This window comes from Poeciliopsis prolifica, unplaced genomic scaffold (genome assembly GCF_027474105.1).
Source record: "Poeciliopsis prolifica strain line A6 unplaced genomic scaffold, Auburn_PproV2 SCAFFOLD011, whole genome shotgun sequence".
In the NCBI taxonomy this organism is placed as follows: domain Eukaryota; kingdom Metazoa; phylum Chordata; class Actinopteri; order Cyprinodontiformes; family Poeciliidae; genus Poeciliopsis; species Poeciliopsis prolifica.
The window spans coordinates 6,353,987-6,378,770 of NW_026562386.1; the positions used below are offsets into that span (position 1 = coordinate 6,353,987).

At 39.5% G+C, this 24,784-nt stretch overlaps 1 protein-coding gene across 1 annotated transcript in view; it reads right to left on the bottom strand.

Moving 5' to 3' along the window:
• Nucleotides 1-27: 27 nt before the first annotated feature.
• Nucleotides 28-24,784, bottom strand: part of ush2a (Usher syndrome 2A (autosomal recessive, mild)) — a 182,954-nt gene continuing 158,197 nt past the window's right edge. The window contains 20 exon segments of the mRNA XM_055036528.1: nucleotides 28-1,134; nucleotides 2,013-2,210; nucleotides 4,033-4,098; nucleotides 5,920-6,007; nucleotides 6,120-6,261; nucleotides 6,368-6,451; nucleotides 7,173-7,349; nucleotides 7,440-7,538; nucleotides 8,424-8,542; nucleotides 8,625-8,770; nucleotides 9,398-9,490; nucleotides 9,614-9,823; nucleotides 13,582-13,909; nucleotides 14,491-14,660; nucleotides 14,753-15,034; nucleotides 15,253-15,622; nucleotides 15,733-16,094; nucleotides 16,364-16,705; nucleotides 17,596-17,741; nucleotides 17,832-17,913. Coding sequence (XP_054892503.1) covers nucleotides 1,045-1,134; nucleotides 2,013-2,210; nucleotides 4,033-4,098; nucleotides 5,920-6,007; nucleotides 6,120-6,261; nucleotides 6,368-6,451; nucleotides 7,173-7,349; nucleotides 7,440-7,538; nucleotides 8,424-8,542; nucleotides 8,625-8,770; nucleotides 9,398-9,490; nucleotides 9,614-9,823; nucleotides 13,582-13,909; nucleotides 14,491-14,660; nucleotides 14,753-15,034; nucleotides 15,253-15,622; nucleotides 15,733-16,094; nucleotides 16,364-16,705; nucleotides 17,596-17,741; nucleotides 17,832-17,913 — 3,594 coding nt within the window. The 3' untranslated portion in view covers nucleotides 28-1,044.

Below are 24,784 nucleotides of genomic sequence, written 5' to 3' on the forward strand. Positions count from 1 at the left end.
TTTTTAAAACCAGACATTGTTTATTTAATAATGATGGATTTGTAACAAGCTGTTGTGAGAGCAAACTTTAATTTCAGGTGTTCATGTTTCCTGTTTGTGAAAAAACCCAGAAAATTTTGTTTGTGATACATTTTTTTTAATTATTCACCAAAAATACACAACCTATAAATAAAAAAGAATATACAGTCATAAATAACACTGCCCATGTTTAAAAAAAGGTTGGTCATAACTGCATATTATTTATAAAATCTTTTAAAATCCATCAACATTAAAAGAAGTGGTTAAATAAGTGTTAAATGCTGTTTCTAGGTCCAGTCTGTGGAATCTTGATATGATAATTTTACTTCTATAAAAACACTAAGCAGGATGTTTCCTTTTTCTCTTTTTTTAGTTGAAACTGCATTTCTCTACATCAGAACCATGAAATAATCTGTAAGCCACAGAACGAAAACAGTCAATCACATTAACAACAAGTAAACACGTCTGAGTCGACCATCAACCACTTGTTTTACATTTGAATTGCGATAAGCAGTAACAGCACAAAGACGTAATAAGACAAAATCTCATTTTGGGCCTTTAGGTTACATCACAACAAACAGGCAACACATATGTACATTTCAGCTACATTTGTAATAATAAAAATGTTGGCAAATCTCTCTAGCAACAATAGCATGAAGGCCGTGTGTCTGTCTAAGTTAAAGCCCTAATAGTGTTGATTCCAGAATATGATAATAGGCACAGTTACCAGGTGAAGAAGTGATCGACATGAACTTATGGATCGTTTTGATTTTACTCATTTAAACTTTCTAAAAGCTGTTGGCAAGCAGAGAAAGCGAATCATAAGCTAACCTAAACATTCACAGACCGTCTCTGCCATAAAGTTACCAGATCTGGAGGCTTTAGTCCATATGCGCGCTCCGAATTTAAACATTGTGATCCTGACTCTACTGCAGCTAACACAGCTTAGCTCTATTGCAGCGGTAACAATAAGAAGACACCAAACAGAGTGAGCGTTACCAGTCCGGCATCTTTAGGCCTGTTGTCCTAAAGATGAGTGTCGGTGAACAGGCTGTGCTCCTTTTTCACAGAGCTTAAGGCCTTGATGGCGTCCACAAACTCATCTTCCTCCACATACTGAAAGAAAACACACAAGATCCAAACATGATGCCAGCAATATAAAAAAATACTCAAGTGCAAGTAACTTGTAATAGTTTGTAAAGACATATCCATTTTCTGATGTCATTGACAACTACTGAACTCTTACATGGAGATCAGATGGCATTTACAGTTTTAGCCTTCTGGTCGCTATATTTTGTGTAAGATTGGAGCTGAAAGGTGTTGCAGAGCATCACTGTGCACTGCTAAGCAATCTGATTATGAAGCAGGATACTGATTATTAGGTATGTCAGCTTAATTGGCTTTAAAGAACCACGCTGATATCCATAGTCTTCCTTTTAGTAGCAACACCCAATGTTCATCAGTGCTGTTTCACTTTTTAGCACCTTCTCTGGAGATTTTCATTCTGCAACAGGATTTTATGAGCTAGACCAACTCAAAGAAGCACATAATGTGAAGTGGAAGGAAACATGCAAAACTTCATCTAAGTATAAATCCAGCTTTTCTGTGAGGGCCTCAGATATTTCCTGTTAAACACTAGCAAACAAACAGCATCATGTTCACCAAGGAACACAGCAGACAAGTCTGGGAGAAAGAATTTTAAAGCAGGGTCAGATCACCAGACTAATATCCAAAGCTATAAAGTTTATTAAGGGGTACCAGAGTAAAAAATGCATAGATTTTCATTTCATGATCTGTTGGCTTATCACATAAAATCTCCCACAAACAAATGGAAACTTGCAGTTGTACAGACCTTTTGAAAAGGCCCTGAATGTTAAAGGATGTAAAAATGAGCAAACTGGGAAATTATAATCTCTGAAATCAAGCAGAATAAGTCGATTCTGAAACTCCTATCAGAGTCGGTCAACAACAAACAAACGCATGTCTATCCTCACCAGTCCAGAATCATGTCCCAGTGGGTTATCCCAGCATCCTTCCTCCATCAGTGACTTCCTGTCAATCAGCTGACTGACGCTGCGGTGCAGGGAATGCTGGGAGTAGGCTTGAGTCAGGTCAGTTTGACTGGGAGCCCTCAGCACAGACATGGGGCTGTAGCGCGAACTGCTGCCAACAATCTTTGTGTCTGCCAGACCCTGTGAGGTACAGTTAGTACAAGAGTCACCAAATGTTTGAAATAAATTTTTACTTACTGTTAATTATAAAATGACAACTGCAGAAACACTGAATTTGTTGCTTCTTGTAATCAAAATGTAAATATAAACTGAGTTGGTTGAAGAATATGCTTCATCTTTTTCTCCAGACAGAAAAATCCAACAGAGGGATCTACTGGAAATTAACTACTGGGAATTAACAACTTGGAATGAAGCCTTTATTAAAGCTTCATCCTAGATTACAATTATGCATTAATGTAAAATATGTCTAAAGTATAATATTAATGCTCCATTTACAAGTGTAACCACACTGTCCCATATCAGAAAAAGTCACACGCTCTACTACTTGGTAGGACCGATTTTAGCTTTGATTACATCAAACATTAAAAGTGGCAATGTTTAAATCATTTATCACATTTATTTCCATCCAGTGTTTTCATTTTTCACCAACATCTTGTAGGACCGATGAATCAGATTACAAGATATTGTACTGACATTCTTGTCAGTACATCCCAAAGACTCTCTAACCTACTTATACAGTAAATTCAAGTAATCAGGTGATCTGATAAAGTTGTTGAACCTGGACCTGACCCACTGTAGCAACCCCAGAGGCCTGGAGCAGAGTTTGACTTAGGGGCCCCATTTGCTGCTAAAAACGTCAGCATCTCCAACAGCTTTTGTGTCAGATTTAGTGAAATCTGTGAGAAGGGGAGTAGTTTTATTGGCCAACCTGAAAAGCAATAAGTTATAATTGTTGTTTAATAGTTTGTATTTGTGAACAAACAGAGCTCAAACGCAAAGATTCAACTCACAGCATCAGATTGTTGCTGTGGTATCAAAACAATTTAACTATAGATGTTATTCTTTGAACTTTTACAAAGTAAACTTACCAGCTCCTTAAAATATTACATATAAATGTTACATTTATGTATCTGTGATCTGTGTTAAAATATTAGCATTTATGGGCCCCTGAAGCCCTGGGAGGCCTTAAAAGGGCCACTGATTTAATTTGGATTAAACAAAAGTGCAAATAATTACTATTAATTTTAATTGTGTTTTTTGACTTGATGTTTTTAAGACTAGTTGTGGGTTTAACCATCTTTCACTAGCGATGTCTTCCCAGAACATATAATTACCCAGTAATATTTTTACTTTTCCTGTCTACTTAACGTCTTTTAATACAAAAACACGGTGGACCCCCTCGGCACCCCGACCACCGTGCTTAGCAAGTTTTCTGGGGGAACCCTGATATATAGATGAATATAGTCACTTGGATAGCCCACCATCACAGTTAAAAAAAAGAAATTCCAGAGGAGACTGGGGTTGTTCTAGATCTAATTTAGTGACTTCGCTTGATTATCATTAACACGTTTTCCTCTACCAGTGGATGCATCTTCCAACCTGCTGTTTAAGAAAACAACATATACTCACTGCATGGTTCAGAGTTAGAGAGCTCTTGCCCTCTAGGTGGTGACTTTTTTTGACATGCAGTGTAAATATAAAGACAAGCTTAAAGACTGTGCATCTCTTACCCCCCTGTGACAACCAAACCACTGTTTTCATGAGAAAGTCTGAGGTATGCACACATGCACAAACGAAACATGCAGATGCAAACACAAGAGCACATGCGCAGGAGGGTAACCCACCAAAATCCACATTCCCATACCTCTGCGTACATAGTGTAGCTTTTAAGTATAACGTTGCTGATCTCAACACAGTCTGCTACAGTGTCAAACTGCAGGGGGACAGTGAGATAAACATTTAGGGCTCTGGCAGTGAAAGAAAAGACAGAAAGTTATCTTACTGGAGGGCGATCAAGGAGGAGCAAAGAGCCGGAAAGATGCTTAGAGCACAGCTCAGGACGCGGCCTCTGAGAAAAAGATTGAGGATTAGATGTGATGGAGGGAGCAGCGCAAGATTGGGGTAGAAACAGATATATATATAAAAAAGATAAACAAAAACAGATCAAAAGAGGGAAGAAAGAGCAAAATTATACACCTTAAATAAAAGCTGCTTTACAAACAAAAAGTAACCAGCACACTAAGGTGACATACTTTACAGATAAAACATTAAGCTTCAGAGCACAATATTATCTTTATTAGAGTTTTATAGAGAAAAAATGCCATGTCATTATAGTAACACTATTTAAAAGAGCTGCTTCCTCGATAAATATGTGGATATGCAAATACATGAAGCCCTCCAAGCAGTTGTTAGAAGTTCCCAAAGCCGAATGTTTGGTCTCATCAGTGGAGAATGAGAATTTTTTAAAACGCCTGCTCATTATGTGTTATTTGACATATGGAGGATGGTATTGTCCTTGTTGAAAAACTTCCATAAACATATAAAACAAAAACATTACTGAAAACAAAAAAAGCACACAAAATGAGTGTGAATTACAGGCTTCTTTCACTTTATTTCTTCTCGTTAAAAAAATTCATCGTACAAACAACTGAAATGATAATTCAACGTAATAATAGATCATGCGGAGTCATAAAGAACGCCCAATTAAAGCAAACACAAGCAAACAAGAAATAAAAAGTTAAATTAGAGGTTCCTGCACAGCAGAAGATAGTTAACTAAGGAAGCTGCTTGAGTTTAGCAGCTTCCTTAGTTGCTAAACTAAGGAAGGCTCTACTTTTAATAAAAAGCCATCATGACTGTTGTCTGTGTGTGATGTACTAATGAATCCCCTAATGAATTAGAAATTTCTACAATGTAGTTTAGCAATGGGTAGTCAGCATTGCTGGCACAAATTCTTGGAAGTTGGGATTTGATCAATAAAGTCCCTGTTATAACTGCACCTAAATAAAAACCGAAATAAAACAGAAAAGCTGAGTCTAATTTATGTCAGAAACTTAAAGGCTTATCTAAAACAGATTTAAATATCAAAAGTGAAACCCCTATTATATACATTTATTGCACACAGAGTGAGATATTTCAAGCATTTATTTCTATCAATGGTGATGATTGTGGCTCATATGAAATGAAAAGTGAGATGATTTTCTCAGAACAATTTAATATTATGCAGATCTTATAAAAATAAGCCAATAAAATCACAGCCAAGATCACTGACTTCGACCAAAAGTCATAAAACATCGTCACTAAAGAAAGTGATTGCTACATCCAAGTAGATTCGTGCAAAGTTGAGTAGAAGGGAAAGTTAAGGTAAAGAAAGATGGACAAGCAACAGGTCTGAGCTGAGCTGTGAGTGGATTGAAAAGCCAAGTCCATTGAACAGTTTGGTCAATTGCAGATCATCTCTGGTGAGCCAAGAAGAAAAAGTCTGGAGTGGTTCAAACTCTTCTTCTCAGGTGAATGTAAAAAAGAAGGTAAATTGTCAATTGCATTTCATTTACACATCAATATCCTAAAGTTTTGGGGGAGAGTGGACATGTACAAAATTCAAGGGGCTTGAAGCCCACTGTGAATTAGCAACAAGCTATAATCTTAAAAAAAAAGAAAAAAAAAAAAAAGAAAATCCATATTTGAAATTACAAAAACAAAAGAGCTTTTTGATTACATTCTATTAAACTGAGAAGCACCAGCAGCTTAATTTGTTAACCAGGTCATTAAAGTTACAGAGCCCCTGGTTTGACCTTATTCACCTTCTACATGATGGTCTTCGTTTCCTTTTTATGTACAGTTATCGTTAATCTTTTAAAACCTGGTTTTTCTTCTTTTTGCCTCTCACCTTGTACGTGTCTCCTCCAGCCTTTCTGGTCTTTTGAAGCATGACCAGCGGAGGGCGCTCTCGGGCTGATGGATTCTTCCTTAAAGTTCTGAACGGGGAAAATAATTTTTTTTTTATTTTTGATTCTTCTTTATTAAATAGGATAAATGAATAGTAAAAAGAAAATAAACATATTCCATAAATACTTTACATGAATGTACCTTTTCAGGAGTAAACCAATCAGTATTGCAAGGAGGAACAGACCGAGCAGCACAAACAGCAGAATGAACCACAATTCAGAGTAAACGGGAGTGGCCGAAATGCTGACGTCTTGCTTATCACCATCAACAGGCTCAAGAGGACCTGCACAGAAAATGAAGAGTTAAAACAGTCAATATGCTCACCCATGCAGTTTTAATTCTTGTTTCTACATTTGAGGTATTTTAGGAAGGCACTAGAGAGGTTGTACCAAGGCCTGTGGCTGGGCTGTATCTGATGGTGGGCGTGCTGGCGCTGCCGCTGTCGGTGATACACGTCACCTGAAAGGAAAGAGCTACAAAACCCCCCCAAAGAAAACAGCAGAAAATATAGCAAGTTAAAATTTCATGACATTGAACACACACTTCTTCTGCATGAGTTTATAGAAGTTAAAACAACAAAAGGAGCAATCAGAAATCTAAGCAGTGGACATCTAAGTCGCTCTCTCTATTACCGAACCAGAGGATGTCATCTGTTGTGTCATTAGCAAATATTTCATTTTATCTTCCAAGTAAAACAAACATAAATATCCAGTTACTGCAGCGTGGCATAAAACTTACTGACATTCTTCTCAGTGATCATGGGAAAGCTCTTTTTACTAATTAATCAAACAGGTTTTTACATATTGTTTTGTGATGAACTCTAAGACTTTAAGCCTAATTACCCAAATCTGCAGCTCCCTCCATCTATTCTTTAACAGATTCAAGTTGGGACTGTTTTTTAAATATATTTTGTCTATTTTTATATTTTTAATTTGATTTTCAGCGGCTAACGAATTCTAAAAGTCTCAAAGCTTTTAAGATGAGAGTCACTATTTGCTTTAAATGTAATAGACTGTGAGACTATTACAAGACAAACTTAATTATTTTTCTCAATTGATGCACAGAGACATATCTAAAATACTGAAGCTTTGAAAAAAAATATATCAAAGTGAAATTTTGACTGTGAATTATTGTGTTCCAGACGTTTCACATTGTTACGAAGCATGTGAATGTGTTTGGTGTTTGCGCCCTCACTTTTTCGGGAGGTGCGTGGAATATGAAGGTGGCTGTAGAAGCCAGTGTAAACTCTGAGCTGGCTCTCGGTCACGCTGTACTCCTTCAGGAACCCGTTGAGGGAAAAGGTGTCCGTCCAGTCCAGCCTGATCACGGTCAGGTTGCTGTCCACTGAGAAGGGAGATACGTATTGGGGGGCTGCAGAGAGACAAAAACATTTAAACTGTATTTTACTGCTTCTTTTAAGTGCTTAGCTGTGGCTTCAGCAGGACTGAGTAAATGTGTTACGTTCGCTGAGTGTGCTGACGGCCGTCCAGTTGGAGGCAGTGCTGCCCATCTTATTGAAGCAGACAGCCCTCAGCTCATAGGCAGAGTACGGTCGGAGCCCTGCAGAGTTAAATACAGAAATTTTACTGTTTTATTTCAGTGAAGACATGCATGCTTCATCATTTAAATTTCCAAGGATGTAAACAGACCCCTAATATTTTAAGATTTATAGATTGATTAAGAATCTGTTATTAGGAACAGAATATAAATAATAACCATAATAGTATTTTCATGGGATTTTACTTTAAAGATGTTAACAAGACTTGGAAACAGTAAATATTTTAGAGGAAACTCATGAAAAATTCACATTTGGTTGTTATCCTTCCGTATAGGTTTCAGCTACCCCTAAAAACAGTCAAAGTGCTGAAAAAAAATCTCCCAGCTGTTTTTTGACGTTAAGTTTATATTTTTGGGTTTCTGAAAAATGTGCCATTTCAAAAATCTTCTGAGAGCTAAGTCATAATTGAGGGCTCTGCGCTGTTATCGAGTAACCCCAGACGACCCCAGCCCATTACCAAAAACCCCCAGCAAGATCCAGCACATTTGGTCAGCTTTATACCGCTGGTAAAGACAAGTGTTTAGTTGTTGAGATGCCATCCAAAAACCACTTCCTGCAAACGTGTTAGTTGAGTAGGAGGCTCCACTTCTGCTTTTCAAAGATGTACGGTTGTATAATTGCTCATCTGTCCGCAGCCATTTTCCCGTGCCAGTGTAAACAGTTGGGGGGCGTGGCCATCAGCAACTTATTTGGATTTAAAGTGATAAGACATCCTAAAACTACTCATTCTGAAGGGAACTCAAAATATTCAGAACTGAGCAGAGTGAAATCTTATTAATTTAGAATAATTTCATGCAAAAATTATAATGAAAATTATTTGTATAGCTCAAAGACCTACACTAAGGACGCATAATGGGTCACCTTTAAGTAATAATCCATTGAATTACCTGTAACATTATAGCTCCGCTGTTTGCCAAAGAAACAGATTTCTGTTGGCCCCTCTGTGCAGGCTAACGGTACGGGCTGGGGGGGCTGAGGGCAGGATGTCCTGATATGAAGCTCACAGCTGGACACACACAGACACTGAGTGAGATTAGAGGTGTGTTTGATTTTTGAGCTATGAGTCCTCTTCTAAGGGTTTTCCTCACCTGTCGATGACTCCATTCGGCGCCGTTGGTTCGTCCCATTCCATTTGGACTGAGCGGGACGTCAGGGTGAGGAGACGAGGGGGATGCTGGTCGTCTGGGGGGGCAGCGAGGGTGTGGATCTCCCTCACTGGACCCTGGCTACAACACTGAGAATTGTTCAAAGAGGAAATGGGCAACTAGTGTCACAAAAGTGGATCATACAGGAGCATCTCAGTCAATTAGAATATCATCAAAAAATTGCTGATTTCATAACAATGCAGAAGACAATGACCACTCCACAAGGAGTGATTTATCAAGCTCAAATCCAACTCAGCTGCTAACCAGGAAATATTGGAGCACTTCATGAGGAAGAGGTAAAGAGGAAGATGAGAAATAAGAGTCCCAACAGTGCAGATGAGAAGAAAACCGCTGTCAAAGCGACTGAGTTCCCTCAGCAGGGCTCTAAGTTGATCTCCTTATTGCCGCAGTGATGCAAAAGGAGCCCTGACCAAATATTCAGTGTAATAGGCTGTTATTTCTGTATCATAAATATTTAGTTTGTTTTATATAACATTCTAATTTACTAACAAGTTGAGCTTAAGAGTCATGATAATCTAAACTAACAGAAGTAAATCGTTAACATGCATCACTCTGTGTGTAATCAATCTATATGTGAATTTAACTACCTAATTGAAATATCAACCTAATAAAAAGTAAAAAACATATTTAATTTATTCAGATGCATCCATATATATTAGCATTTTCTCTTCAAGTAGTACAATATTTATATTTACCTGATAACAAGTACAAGCCTCAATTCCCACCAAGTACTGAGTGTAAGGACGTAAACCATGGAGTGTCTGTTGATGGGCTGTGCCTTCAGAGAGCTGCAGGAAAACAAAAGCAGCAGGACGAGGTGGAGGTTTTTTAAATTTTTAATAATGAAAATTGTTGTTTGCGAAAGAGAAAGATGCAATTCTAATAAGTGAAAGGTTTTATCCAGTAGCTACCAGAGTAGTGATGTTGTTGCTGTCCAATGAGAAGACTCTGAAGAGGCTCACGATCCCGTTGGGTTGAGCAGGAGGGTGGATGTTCACGACTGCTGAGGTTGCTGAAACATCCAGGAAAATGGGAAGCCCGACACCCTGAGGCGGGGCAGGTCCAGTTCTCCCAGTGACCCATGGACTGGAAGCATAACCAGCTGAATTTACAGCCCACACCTGTTGGTCACAAACCACGCAGTTGCTCGATAATGTGATCTAACCACATGGAAAAAAGAGAGGTAATATGCGATACTATACACTGCCCAACCCTATTGTCGGAATTTAAAATACACTTTATGAAGTCTTACTGAGGAAGGCTTCTCTTAATTAACCAATATCCACCTGACCAACAGACGAGTACGAGTCAATTCGACGGACCATCCATCAAAAGTACCATCAGCAGTGAGAGCAAAACCTTTTCACCATGCAGCCCAATACTAACATATCTGCATGACAATTACTTTTCACCTTCATCAAGGAGTTATTCACACACATACACAGTAATCTTATTTGTGTGCTTGTGTTGGGTATAATTAGAGGGTGTACACAGCGCAGGGTCAGGCGGGGTGGAGATTTGCATGTGTAAGTCATCTGTAGCCTGTCAGAAGTAGTGCAGAAGGCAGATGGATGGCTTTGAGCTTTAGTGTTGAAAGTGTGTGCATGTGTGCACAGTTTGTTGTTTGTGGCTATGAAGGCGAGATTTGCGAGTGTATGCATACGCTTGCGTGTGTGTTAAGAGTTGAATTAACCTCAATAATAGTCAATTAGGCCGTAATCAATCAGACTGATTGATCTAAGTGACAGCACAGATGGACTGAGGAGGGAGAGGGGAAAGAAGAGCAGAAGATGGAGAGACTTGAGATTGGGAGGAGGAGGGAAGGATGAAAAGATGTGAAGATGCAAGCAGGAGAAGCAAGATACAAGTTGTGAAACCAGAGTGATAACGTATTACTTCTTAGCTTTAAGGGATTCCAATGTGTGCAATTGAAAATGTATTTTCCATTTAATTTTTTTATTTGAAAAGGCCAAATGACCTCCAGAAGCAACACATCATGTCCCATCCTGAAGTAATTTAAATTGAGAAAGACACTTACTGATATCTGTCGATCTGGAAAGTGTTACAGAGTAGTTTCTAAAACTTTGGGTTTCCAGTGAACTACAGTGAGAGCCATTATTCACAGTTAGAGAAAACATGGAACAGTGGTGAAACTTTAAATGTGACCTTTTCATCAAAAAGGACACTAAAAACACACCAACATCTCAAGCTCTAGCCTAATTTAAGGTCAGTTTTCATAGTTCAACAATAAGAAAGGTGGTAATATACAGAGTGAAACAAAATGGCTCCTGTTTGTAGATTTTAACAGTGACACAATCACTTTTCGAAGAAATATATTATTTACATCAACAGAGTAAAGAGGCTTTTTATTATATTCATCCATATTGGCTGTTTAAAGCTGAAGAATTAAGGTACTAATGTGGTTCTTTGTGCAAAATAGGGTTAAAAAACAACACTGAGATTTAGTTACATGATGAATAAATATTCAGATGCGATGATGTTCATGGTGAAAATGATCAGGCACAACACATTGTTTTCCCTGAAAGAACCTAAGCATGTTTTCATTTGAAACTTAAAGGCAGAATTGGTAGAATAATAGTAAAATTAATATATAATTAAAATTTTCTAGATTTTTTTTTTCTAACAAGTTAAAAGTTTATGAAATAGTTCTCAAATTATTATGGACTGGTGAACTTACATAGAGTTTTTCCAGTAATGTTGACCAGTCATAGCACCCGACACTAAACCCACAATCACACACATTGGGGTTAAGTACCAATTGCATGTGGCAATAGGGAGCTGGAATTGAACCAACAACCTTACAATTTAAAGACAGCTGCTTTGCCCACGGAGCCACAGCACAATATCAGATGAATTCCAGCTGTAAGCCTATCAGGAAATGTCTCTACCAGTGAATGTCCACCGAGTCAGAAGTCTTGTTTTCCTGCTGTACGCATCCCTGAGCCTAACGTTGCCACTACCGTGTTTCATAATGGTCTCATCGGACAAAAAGTTATATTTTCACAATTAAATGAGAGAATGAATTCATACATATTTTTTTCTCTGTGTGAGCAGTTAGTTCTTGTTTGTGAAGTTCAATGTTAAACTCATCCACCACCATAACCGTTATTGTAATTAATTGCTCATTTAGAGAAACAACAGATCTCACTGCACATACAATGTAATTCCCAAGTCGCGTCTTTTTTCCACTTTACTTGAATTAACTCATCAGTGTAAATTCAGAAAGAAACCAAACTGGTAAAGAATGACACACTTTTACCCAGCAACATCCATGTTCTTCTCCATAGCAACAAAGTTAAGACCACTTACGACTTTGAGTGATAATAAAGAGTTTGTGCCACATAGTCAGAACAGGGAATAAATGTTCAAATTTAAAGTCAGCCCACATCACCTCGCCCTTGATCCAGTGTTAAAAAGGTACAGCTCATGCCTTCGTTCTTATATCATCTACAAACTTTTTACTGCCTTTTCTCCACTCTTGTCTTCTTGCCTCCTATTGGGCCATGATTTGGCTTGTTAGACACAAAATAAAAATATATCCTGCAAGCTGCCACGGCAGCAAAAGAGCCGCCATGGCAACAAACGACTTCAGTACACTTCCAGGCAGGATTTAAGCATTTTTATTGGATGGCGGGACAGCGGGCTCGGTTTTAGTGCTCTGATAGGCCGACACAATAACTTGGCGGGTGCATCTACTTGGGGTGAAGGGGCTAAGTTGTGTGAAAGTGGGCAGTAATTAAAAGCACGCATAAAGCTGTCAATAGGAGCTTATGACCCAGTGTAATTAGCCTAATATGATTTCTCTCTACGAGCTGTGGTGTGCTACACTGAACTGACTCGTCCTTGTGTACGCTCGAAGCACATGCAGAGAAAGTGCAGAGGCCTGATATCAACACAGAATTAAAAACAGGTGGATGAGTGAGTGAACATCCAGATACGCTAATGGAAATAAAACGGATAAAGGGACAGAAAACAGAGGCGAGATAAAGTAGTTGGAGGAAAACTTTTTGGTAGAAAATTAGTTTCCTGATGCTCATTATGACGGAGCACAGCTGTATGATCATCACCAACTTATACATAGCATGTTGTTCACCCACTTCAATAGCCCCTCCACTATCAAATTCTCCAGGGACATGTAGCGGTCACCATTAAAAGGTCTTTCCAATACGAGCTCTGTTACCAAGCAGGCTAACAGTTAATTCGATTGGCTGGCTGGTAATCAGGAAGTGGGGTGCTCAGAGGGCCTGGTGATTAATGGCTCCGTTGCCCGCTCGTCATCTCCCAAAGCTCCTCCTTCACTCCCTCCTCATGTCATAAATTAGAAGTCTCGTAAATAAAGACGGCACCACAATCAGGCAAACTCAATCAATTACATCCGTTCTCTGGCCTCGCATACGTCTGACAGGCAGGAATGCTAATGTTATTGTTGCTTCCAAAGGGCTAACCTGTCAATTAGTGTGCCAATGCACAAGCACAACAGCATGATTATGGACTGCTCCATTTAACACCTGTCTGATTAGTTATGTGAATGTGTGTTACTGTGTTTGTGATTGTTGGGGGTGATAGGTGCTGGATAACATGGTGCCGTAACATGATGTTATTGTCTTTAGGACGAGGTGTTTAAAATAAATTTTACTGCAAAACCTCAATAGTCCTGTCTATAATGAGGCTCACATTGAATTTACACTGTTTTGTGTCAAATAGTGTTTACATTTCTGTTGCAGTCTGTATTTTTGGAAGTGCCTAACCTGAACTCAACTATCCACATAAATTAGTCTTTCAGTACTAGCCTAGGTTAATCATCTAGATTACTTCTCTTTTACAGATAAAGCTTTTCAAAATACACCTTTCATCTTACCTGGTACTGGTATGCTGTGTAAGGCTGGAGTCCGCCATCTTTGAATGATGCAGAGACATTCCTGTAAACAACTGTTGCTGGACTCGTCTTGTCTGTTTCCGAGGAATCCTGCCTGCGGTGCACCTCGTAATGTAGGATCCTACCATTCGACTGACCCGGGGGAGACCAGGTGAGAAGAAAGCTTGTCTGCAGGCCGGTATGGGGGTCAGAGGTGAGATCTAAGAGTGGCGGTGGTTGACCAGCAGGGGGAGCCTCCAGAGTGAGTATGGAGGACCAGTCACTAGAGGAACAGCCCAGTTCTGTGCAAGCCTCTACCCTCACTTCATACCTAAAGATTAAAATATATGTTTTTGAGAAGAAATGTACATCAAAAATTTCTTTAAAAAAATATGTCCAATAATAGAGTACAGCAAACAGATTTAAAGAAAAATGCTTTTTCTTAACTTGTCTCTTTGATATGTGAAACCCATCTTGCAAAGTTTTTCCCATTTGTAGCATTATACCCACAAATGGGGGATGCTATATGACCAGCACAAAAATAGTGCATAAATGTGAAGCGGTTTGAAAATGAAACACCAGAATAAGTGCGTAAATATGGCTTTTATGTGATTTCCTCTTCACTCCTGATAGCAAAGGTAAAAAAGTCTTTCTGCCTGTGAAAATTATTAAATCGTCAAGCTGAACATACCAGGCCTCTTGCAATTAACCATCATTGCCCAGGCCCAAGATCTTGCTATTTATGGGACAAAAAAAAAATTCAAGGGGTAGGCCCAAAAAAATGTTCACCCGCACAAAACCTGTGTAGGAAAGGTTTTGTTGAACAAAGGTCCTTGACCGAAATTAAAGCCCTCATCTGTTGGAGACAGGAAGAAAAAGTGGAATCACTGACTAAAATCCACTCAGACTGACCTATGGAAGGGAGCCAACCCATTCAGAATGATTCGTTTGTCAGAAAAGGCGCTGTCCTCTGGACTGAAGACAAAACTGGTGATGTTAAGATGGACTGGATCTCTCAGATACACGGCGTATCTCACAATGTCTCCATTAGGACGAGCTGGCGTCTGCCACTCTACTCCGACCTGGTAAGAAAAACAACAAAACAGCGTCAAAAATGTTCAACCACAACTTCTAGAGCTCTTGATTTGGAGCCATTTAAAAAAGATTGACCCACCTGGGTTGCCTGTAGTGATGTCAGTGTTGGGAAACCCACACCAGACGGGGCTGATTGATGAGTCTTTGCTGTGGCTACTTCGCTGCTGACAGCTCCTTTGCTATTGTTGGCTCTGACAACGTAGTTGTACTCCATACTTGGTATGAGAGTGAAGTCATGATAATGGGTGTCTCTGCCGATGTAGATAACTTCACCATCTCTGCGCAGCTCATAACCGGTGATGATCCCATTAGGACGATCGGGGGGTCTCCATGTAATCTCAACTGACTCTGGGCCAGTAACCTGATATGTAGTTGAAGAAAAGTACATTAAACAGGGTCGAAAGGTAATAATTAAATAACAAGAAATCAATAAAAAGTTCTTTACAATGCACTAAAAAACTAATTCACAACTGAACACTATGTTTATTCTTTGTTTCGTACAGATTTTTCAATGATTTTTCAATAATTCACTGACTAAAAACATGGTTTCAACTTCAAGTGAGAGATTTTAAGAAGCACCTTAAGAGTTGGGGCAGCCAGGTGAGTTGGAGGAGCTTCCTCAGTAACTACGGTTTTCGTGCTGCTTGCAGTGCAGCCGCCTCTGGTACATGCCAAGAGAACCAGTTGATAGGACGTATGTGGCTGCAGATATGACAGTGCTGCATTGAGGTCCCTTCCATGATACGCCTCTTTGTTGTTCAGTTTCAGCACATATTCTGTCACCTGTCCGTTCTGCATCAGAGGTTTACTCCATGAAACGTTTATATGATGAGAAGTTATGGCGTCCACAGTGGGGGGTTCCACCATCTCGGGTGGCGCCTCTAGTGTTGTGATTTTGGTCTGGGGGCTGATTGTACATCCCTCCGAGGTGCAGGCTATCACTGAATAGCTGTGAGAGAATAAATTAAGGCTTTTTTCTTTATTTTTCTTGGCTTATTTTATACTAAATCTGCACATATGATGAGAGATAAATTAAGAGAAACAAAAAACACTTAATACCTATATGTTGAAAATGGGTGCAGGTCTTCGTCTGTGTAGGTCAGAACAGTTGGATCAAAACTGAACGTGAAGTTGACATTATTTCTCTGTAGCCTGTAGGATTGCAGAACCCCATTTAGCTCCAATGGAGGAGTCCAGGACACCACCATCTCACTGGGCCGACCATGGACATGTCTCACTGTCGGAGAGGCGAGTCCACGAGGAGGGGCTTGTCTGGTTGTTACAGTGACCCAGGGGCTGCAGGTGTGTCCCGCTGGGTTGTGAGTACAGACACTGAACTCGTACTGGGTCCAGGGACGTAAACCAGTTACTGTGTAGGAGAAACCCTCGGCTTCCTGTGGGGATAGTCCTGCAAAGAGCACCTGTAGGAGACACGACTGATGATGAAGTTAGGAGTTTAAGTTAAGAATTAAATTCTATTTGAAACAAAAATAAACTTTGCAAAAGCATGTTCTTCTGGATGAAACTGCATTGTTGTTAAACCATCAATAAAATAAGTCAGATAATTCCATGAACAACGTTGCCCTTCAAAACATATTGTCATTCATCAGAATGAAAATATGATTTAAATTCATCATGCGATTAATTGATTAATTGCAGTATACTTATCTATAACCAGTATTTCTTCTACCTTTCCTCCATCAGTATCTTCTTCATTATTTCGTAGCTTTCCCCTCTCCTCCAAACTCCTTCCAAGCAGAGAATATTCTCCAATTGGCCCATTGGGTTGTGATGGAGGATCCCAGGTAAGTGACACCTGATCAGCGCCTACAGAAAGGGGCCGAGGGGGCAGCTGGGAAGCTGGTGGGGCAGCTGCAGTGGTGATGTGCTGAGGAGGTCTGAGCGTACAGCCTGCCGCAGTACAGGCTTCAAGAGTCAGAGAGTAAACAGTCCACGGCTCCAAACGACGAAACAGAAAACTCCTTGAAAGCCCGCTGAACTCCAGGTTCTCTTCACTGTACAGATTATACATCTGGATGGATGGATATGGCAAAGAAAACAGTCAGAAACTTTGCAGATGGGACACTGTGCAGACAAGGTTTTTTCTACCATTCGCTATGTGTGTTTGTAGTATTGCTAAAGTACTTGCAGATTTAATAAAAACATGTCAGAAATAACAGCTATAATAAAAGACAAAGGAGAACCAATACAGCTTCTAAATATTACTGCTATGATGACCTCAACCCTTCTCTTAGTCTGTGATTTTGTTTCACATAGGATAGTTAAAATAATCCATATTGTTTCCATCCCCCTGAAGTTCAACAGATCCTCACAGCTGCTGATGAAAATTTAAAACTCCACTACTTTGGGAAGCATGTCCAGTAAGAGAGTCTCCTTCTGACAAAAATTTAAATGTAAAAGAGCAGACAAACAGGTAAAGCCCCAGGACACCAATAAGTCCTGGTATTATGCTACAGAGTCGTGACTAGAAAAAACTCTACAACCCTGGCAAACCATCTTAAAGACAGACACGTTATGGACCAGATCCTGAAAGAAACTTTGTGTAGCCCAGATTCAGGCGTACGCAGTAAAAAAAATCAGTGGTCAAACTAAATGCGCAACGAAATCCAAGGTACAGACTTCCATATCTTGTCAACTATGCAGTTTTTTTTTTTTTCTAAATTGATCCTTTTGTGGCTCAATTTAGCTACAGATCCTCTCACAGTCCAGAAACAGACTAATTGTTTTCTCTAATTTGTAGTGAAGTGTGTGCATGCACGTTATGTCTCCTGTGTTGCTCTACAATTGACTGGTGACCCGTCCAAGGAGTACCCCGCCCCTGGCCCAATCACAGGCACCAAATCCTGCTGCCCCCGACTTGCAAATTTGAGTGTCATGACAACTCTGGCCTTGTTTCCGTACCGTGATGACTCCATTTGGAGCCTGTGGCTCATCCCAGCTGAGCAGCAACGCTCTGCCCTCCTCTCTCTGCTCCACTGTGAAGTTCCCCAGGCCAGTCGGAGAAGCCTCCAGGGTCTTGACCTCCACCCACGGACTGGTAACGCTGCCTGAAGTGGTACAAAACAATCAGACTCCCTCAGGGTTATCTCACTATTCACTCCGAATATTTCAAATGTTCTTTTCAGCTTCCAAACTACCTGCCCCATTCACAGCTTCCACACGAAGACCGTACTGACTGAATGGGTCAAGACCAAAGACTGCTGCCTCCAACACTGAACCCTGACAGACAGAAAACAAGTTATAGAACCATTATTCTCAAACTCTGGTACAAGAAACCGCTGATGTTGGTGGCACTCGGAACAATTTTTGGTCCAATGTTTTTGACAGTAAAATTAACTAGAATGTTGAGTTATTAAGCACCAACATTTAAAAAAGATTAGTGGTGAAATCACATTGATCAGTGATTTTTGCTGTGCTTAAACCTAAAACTTTATTTCATTTGATCTTATTGCAGTATGTTTACACACAAATGGACCATTTCGGATCCAGAGGTTGGAGAACATAGAAAGGCTGCATTATGTCACTTGAAATTCAAACTTGAAACTTGGACATTTTTAATTTAGAGTCAAAATAGAAGGCATAATTAAAATAAAAAATGTAACCAATCATGCAGTGCCAACTGATTTTTGTGAGTATTTATGAAATAATAAAACAAAAACAAAATTCAAGTCTTATTTTTGACATGTCCATCATTATGATCGTGTTCAGAAAAGTCACTATATGAAGAATTTTCATGTTTATGGAAAGATGGCTTTAAGACAAGAATAAATGTTACAGAGTGAAAAGACAACAGAGGAAAACTGATCAAGTGGGACAAATGCCAACCTGACAGCCAGCCAGAGGAAATTAGTTACTGTTCACACAAATCCTGTGTGAATGAAACCAGAGCATCAACCATTAAAAGAGGAATGAAAAGGAAGAATGGAAACTAAGATGACATAACATGGGATTTGTGATATCAATGTTTCAACATCCAGACTGCCATGGTCAAGTAAGAAACACATGCCTTAGTGGCAGAGAGAAACGTAGCAGGCAATCGGTTGTCCCTGGTGGGAGAACTCAAAGCTTCCAGATTAAGTATTTATGTCACACATGCACCATTTCATATCATATACACAAACACACACAAAACCAGGGTGTGTGCCAGTAGCTTTAGGCAGTGGGACCCAGCCCAACACCCTGGCACATGCAGGAAAAGTGTGTATGTGTGTGTGATACAGTGAAAACACCATTTACTAATTGATAAAAGACACACTGTTGTTTCAAAAGGCCCTGGCGTGTGATGACATGGAAGTCTGGGAGCAGTCGGCTCCAGGATGTAGCGTTTATACTCGGTCTTTGTGTTTGCTTTTAACTGAGAGCTCTGAAGCAGCTATGAGAGTGATATCTCTGCGTTTGTGTGAATGCATAACACAGGAGGGTATGCTTCTTTCAAGTGTTGAGTGTGCAGATCAAATTTTGCTTGCACATAACAGAGCATATGTAAAGAGATTAACTGTTAACCCACTTCAATGCAGCTGTAGCAGGATCAAAAAGGCTCAAATTTTCACTGAATCAAATGAAATCCCCGACAAATCACCGTGGCGTGGCACCAAGGCTGAACTGTCTGAACAACAACCAGAACGCGTGTACTCACAATATTCATGTCTGGAAGCCAACATATTTTTCATTCACAGTAAAAAGGGATTAATAAGCCCCTAGACACCTAGGCACAAGCTAAATCCTTTTGCAAATCACAGCACTTCTGACTAAAAGAGGGAGGGAGAGCCACTGTGAGACAGGGAGGGGTGAGAGAGCAGGAAAAGAGAGAACAAGGAGGATGTAGTGGGAAAAAAGGTACAAAAAAATTATGTTTTTGTAAGGCAACACATGGAAGGCAATTAGCAAAGATTGATAAGAAACTGTAAGATGTGGGTTAGCTAATAACCAATGAAGTAAATAAAAAAGGGAGAGAAGGAGGGGAAAAGAGAAACTGAGTTAAGTAAAGAAAGAGTGGAGGAGGCTAAAGCTGCAGAGAAAAAAAAGATAGATGTGGCAAAAGGGAGAGACAGATTAAGTGAGCCAGAATGAGAGATCTCTCTACCTTAAAAGCCAGTGAAATATGTGAGGCATGTGGCCTATAAAGCGGTTAACATATGCACATTGTCAATAGCAGCATCTGGCGCTGGCAGATTTTATAGGAGCGTGGAGACTCTGCTACATGCCTCTAGATGGCAATACATTCAAACACTTTATCACTGAAACACACCGCATTAACAGGCTGCTCACTGCAACACACACACACACACACACACACGCACACACACACCCCCACACACACACACACACACACACACACACACACACACACACACACACACACAACACACACACACACCACACACACACACACACACACACACACACACCACACCCACAAGCAGGTGGACAGACTGTTATTAAATGTTGCTGAAATACATAACTATTCCACTAACAGCTCCCACAATAACCACTTCACTGTGATGCATGCACACGCTTGCATTCATACTGACAACATATGTAGCAAAACCAAGGAGTTGAATGCATAAGACACTGGTGTTTCATCCATTTAGTTTCTTTTGTTTAATAACTAAAATCAAATTGTAACTTTCTCAAAAAAGAAGGGGGAGGATATAATGTATAATCAATAAAGAGGATTTCCAAATTAGAAATTTTAGGTGGCTGAAAAGTATGTCCATTTAATGCAAAATCTTCAGACGGTTGCAGTTATTCTTGATGTTTCTGTATTGCTTTCTTTCACATTTTTCCTTCCACTCAACTTTTCATTTACTCTGAACAACCAGCTTCTTTTACAATAAACTTTTTTTCTCTATTCTCCTTACGAAATGTGTCAAAGATTAATTAATTTCTGGCCATAAAATGACCATAACATGACACTTTTGTAAGAAAAATATGTGATAAAATATTATTCTGAAAAAACACAGTTTGGATTTGCATTGTCTGTAACCCAGTCATCCAAACTATTGAAAATTCACTTTAAATAACAAATATAGGAAAAGTTTTAAATTTTTTACTTACAGAGATGCACCTACATGTACAGGGGTATTTACCATGTTAAAAAAAAAACGATGACAGAGGAATTTTAGAGCTCAAACACTAATACTGACTTATTGGAGGATGATTGTTATCAAACAGAGATCCATGTGTTTGAGTGATGCTAATGAGACACATATGTAAACTTTCTCAGCTGATTTGTGCCTCAAGTCAATTCTGTTTGTACCAATCTATGGTTTACCAAGCTAATAATCAGGACAAAAATAACCCTTAACCTCTACCTGCTGTAGCTGTAAAAACCCCAAAAGTTTATAAAAAAAAGTCTATTATGCGTTTTTCTGAAGGAAAAATAAATGGGCAGATTATGAAGATCACATTAGAAGTCGCAGTAAGATATGAAAGGAAAGGGTTCTTGTCAAATCAAATTCAGTGAACTCTACCGTATGCATATGTGCGCCGATGATCAAAGTCACCAGTTAATCATACAAAATGCAACAGAGAGGAGCAAGAAATGAAAAGAAACAGGGGAAATGATTTATAGTGTAAATAAGAAAGAGGGAGAAAAAAAGAAGACAATGATATGGACAGAGAAGACAGGAAGAGGTCGTAGTAATTTAGACATTAAAGCCCTCATCAATCCAACATAGTTCAACACAACTTTGAGCTCAGAGTCCAAGAAAGCAATCTATTTAATTTTTCTTCTCATTCTGAGTCCATTAGACAGTTTGCACTTCTGCACAAAAAGCCTTTGCAGAAGGAGCTGCTACCTCCATGATGTGTCATCTAGTTTTTGTGAATGCATTTGCATGTATACTAACAGGTGTGTATCCAAATGCGTTTTGTTTCCCAACCATCCGACTCTTGGATCCCTAAAACGGCATGTGTGTGTGCGGCTGACCGTTTGCGTGTGTTCTGATGTTCAGGTAGAGAGGCATAGTAAAGCCAGGGGGACAGTGTGTGATACTAATTAAGAATAACCATGTGTATTTGTCAAAAGAATTATGCTGATTATCTCACAAAGGCCCCGGCACTGGGCCCCGCAGAGAGATAGAGACACAGAGCCAGACCAGCATTAGCATATGGCTACGCACATATTGCCCTGTGTCCATGAGAACGGAAACAGAAGCACTCTTTGTCTCTCATTTAGGTACATATTTGACATGAGAACCAACAAAAACGAAAGGAAAAAAAAAGACTTGTGCACATGTGAATGAGACCCAATTGTTTTTTTGGACAGAAAATGCAGCTTAGTCTTTATTTCCTTATGTTTTTGTAATAAATATGTTTTCACCAGTTACTTTAGATTTTAAAAAATTTGCTCAGTCCAGTTCTCTGTCTTAATAGTCCAGTCTATTAGTCCAAGCTGTGCCCTGAACAGCCCTGTGAGAGCAGTAATTGTTTTCAGAGGTTTCTGAGGTGAGCCAGTGCGCCACATACTGATCCATCGCACCCCATGCCAAGCACTAAAGCCAAATGTGTGTGTGTCTGCATATTTATATGTGCATACCTAATTCAATGCTGCTGGAACGATTGCCCTGTGTCTGCTTACAAATGCCCTGCATGGGTGTCCCTGCTAGTCAGGGTGCGTTAGACAAACCCTGACACATACAGCTATCCGTGCGATACACACACACAGGCACACGACGACACACCCACTGACACACAGAGTGCCATTAGGCATGCGTTTTGTCTGTGGCCAGCACCGATGTAGAGAGGGACTGTAGGGGCTTGGAGCAGGCTTATCCGCTTCACACCGACATCTATGATTGGCTTTGGCGGCTCAAGACCCCAGGAGCAGCGAATTTGCTGTGCATATATCATGCCTTATGTATGCGTATTTCTGTGTGTGATTTAGACAAAAACTAGTGGACATACACTTAGAAGTCATCCTCTGAAATTAAAATATCTGAGAGTTTGGTCTCCATCTATGCACTAATTTTATAATTTGTACATAATGAATAATCCTTACTTAGCAGAGTGACCAACTGGTTGATTAAACCTAACGCGCATTTGATTGTCTGCACAAAGACTTTACATAAATACAGTCTAAAAAGAAAAGACAAAACTACAAATACAGCCACATTGAAACTGGGAACCAATGAATAATTTGTAGAGGCTAGCAAAGTATTCATACCGCTTCAAAATTTTCACATCTTGGGAAGGTTCAACTACAACAATGCTTTTCAACAGTGCTCACTGAATTATGCATCTGAAACAACTTCAAGCTGAACGTAAACATATTATAGATGGTGGAGAGAATTCAGCTGATGCCCAAAAGGCAACTTGTAGCATCCCAATCACTGTACATCATTAAAATGCAAGTCAGAGGGATGTCGATCCCAGCTTACACTACTTTATTTATGGGAGAGACTTGCAGCTGCATCAAAGTGGTAACTTAGAGGGATGAACATGAAAACATGCCGCACTTTTAAGCATTTTAGCATCATTTTGCTACCATTTCACAATTGTACAGCACTTTGAGTCGGTTTATCTAAAGCGTCAATGTTTGATGGTAGAACATGACAAAACTTGATCAACAAAGTAGTTCAGTGGTGTGATCACTTGTACAACACACAGTGTAAACAAAAGTAATGATTAACAACCCAAACTTTTTTAAGTGACACGTGTACGGTTCATTACAGAAACAGTCGTTATGACTATACTAGTAATGTCTTTACCTGGCATTACTCTCTCTTCACCACCAGATACTGGACATCATATTGACTGTCCATTACAAACACAAACCAATACATTCACATGCATGCTGTGAGTCAGATTACAGAGGCAGGGGGCCTCTTCAAAACTAAGTAATGCCTACTATCAATCAAAACAAACAGAAGTCACTTATGCACAAGCACACCAACAGCTTCTCCTCTAGAGTTGAATGGGCCCAGTGATCAGAAACACAATAACACTTTTTTTAATCACTTTGAGCCTTCATCTCAAGTGATGCCCATTTTATCACAGCAGCAGCATTAAACAGCCATTTAAACAAGTGGAGAGCACTACAGCGGATGGTGTGGCCTCTTCACAGACAGAGACACAATAACACACAGCCTGTTATTACTGCAAGAAAACTGTGTGTGAGAGGCAGCGAACAAGAGGAGGGAGAGCGAGAGAGAGAGTAAGGTAGTGGCAAGAAAATAGGAAGTTACTTGACAGAGGGAAAAAGAAGAGGGAAGGGAAGGGGTAAACACTGTGGATGAGTGCAACATAAAAACTGTAATTTGATACAGAGGCAGAGACGCCTCAGACAGAAATGTGTTGGATTCAAGGGGAAGAGATACTGGAAGGAGTGCTGAAAAAGACAAGGAGGCAGAGAGAAGATTTGCAGTAAGGAGAAGAGTTTCATCCTGATTATTTGGCTGTTTATGCAGAGCAGTAAGAGCTCTCCAATCAGAGCTGGAGACCTCTAAATAAGGGGCCTTCTCGACCGAGGGCCCAACCGATTCTACACAAGTCTGATTATTTTGTCAACCAGGCCTTTCTTCTTTTTTCCAACCTTTGTGAACTCAGAGGTCAATTTTGCCATCCTGTCCAATCTTTTATCGTCTTTACTTGTTAGAAGGTGTTTTTAAGAGAAAGGCTACAAGAAAAATCTAAAAGCACAACAGCTTTTCATAAAATCTGCATCATAGGAACAGTTTTTGAAAACATAACTTCAACAGATATTTAACTTTTTGGACAGTCTGAGTTGAAGTTAAGAGTTTGATTTAATGCTTTAAGTAAAAAAAAAAAAATCCAATATGAAAAATCCTGCTGTATTTTATTGAAGGATGTTTTATTTAAGCACTCAGGATTATTTTGAGTTTACCTTCTTAAGAGAATGACCTTCGAGTTTGGAACAAAAATATTTTTTATATAATTCATACAAAAAAGATGAAACAAAGGATGAAAGAAATGAAGGACAGAAGACAGAAAAGAAGCTAGGATCAAAGAAAGGGGTAAACTATAAAGAAATGAAGAAAGTACAAATAAAATGAGTTAAAAAAAGATGAAGGAAAACAATGAAGAAAGTAAGGAGTGAATGTCAGAAGTAAACAATGGTACAAAGGAG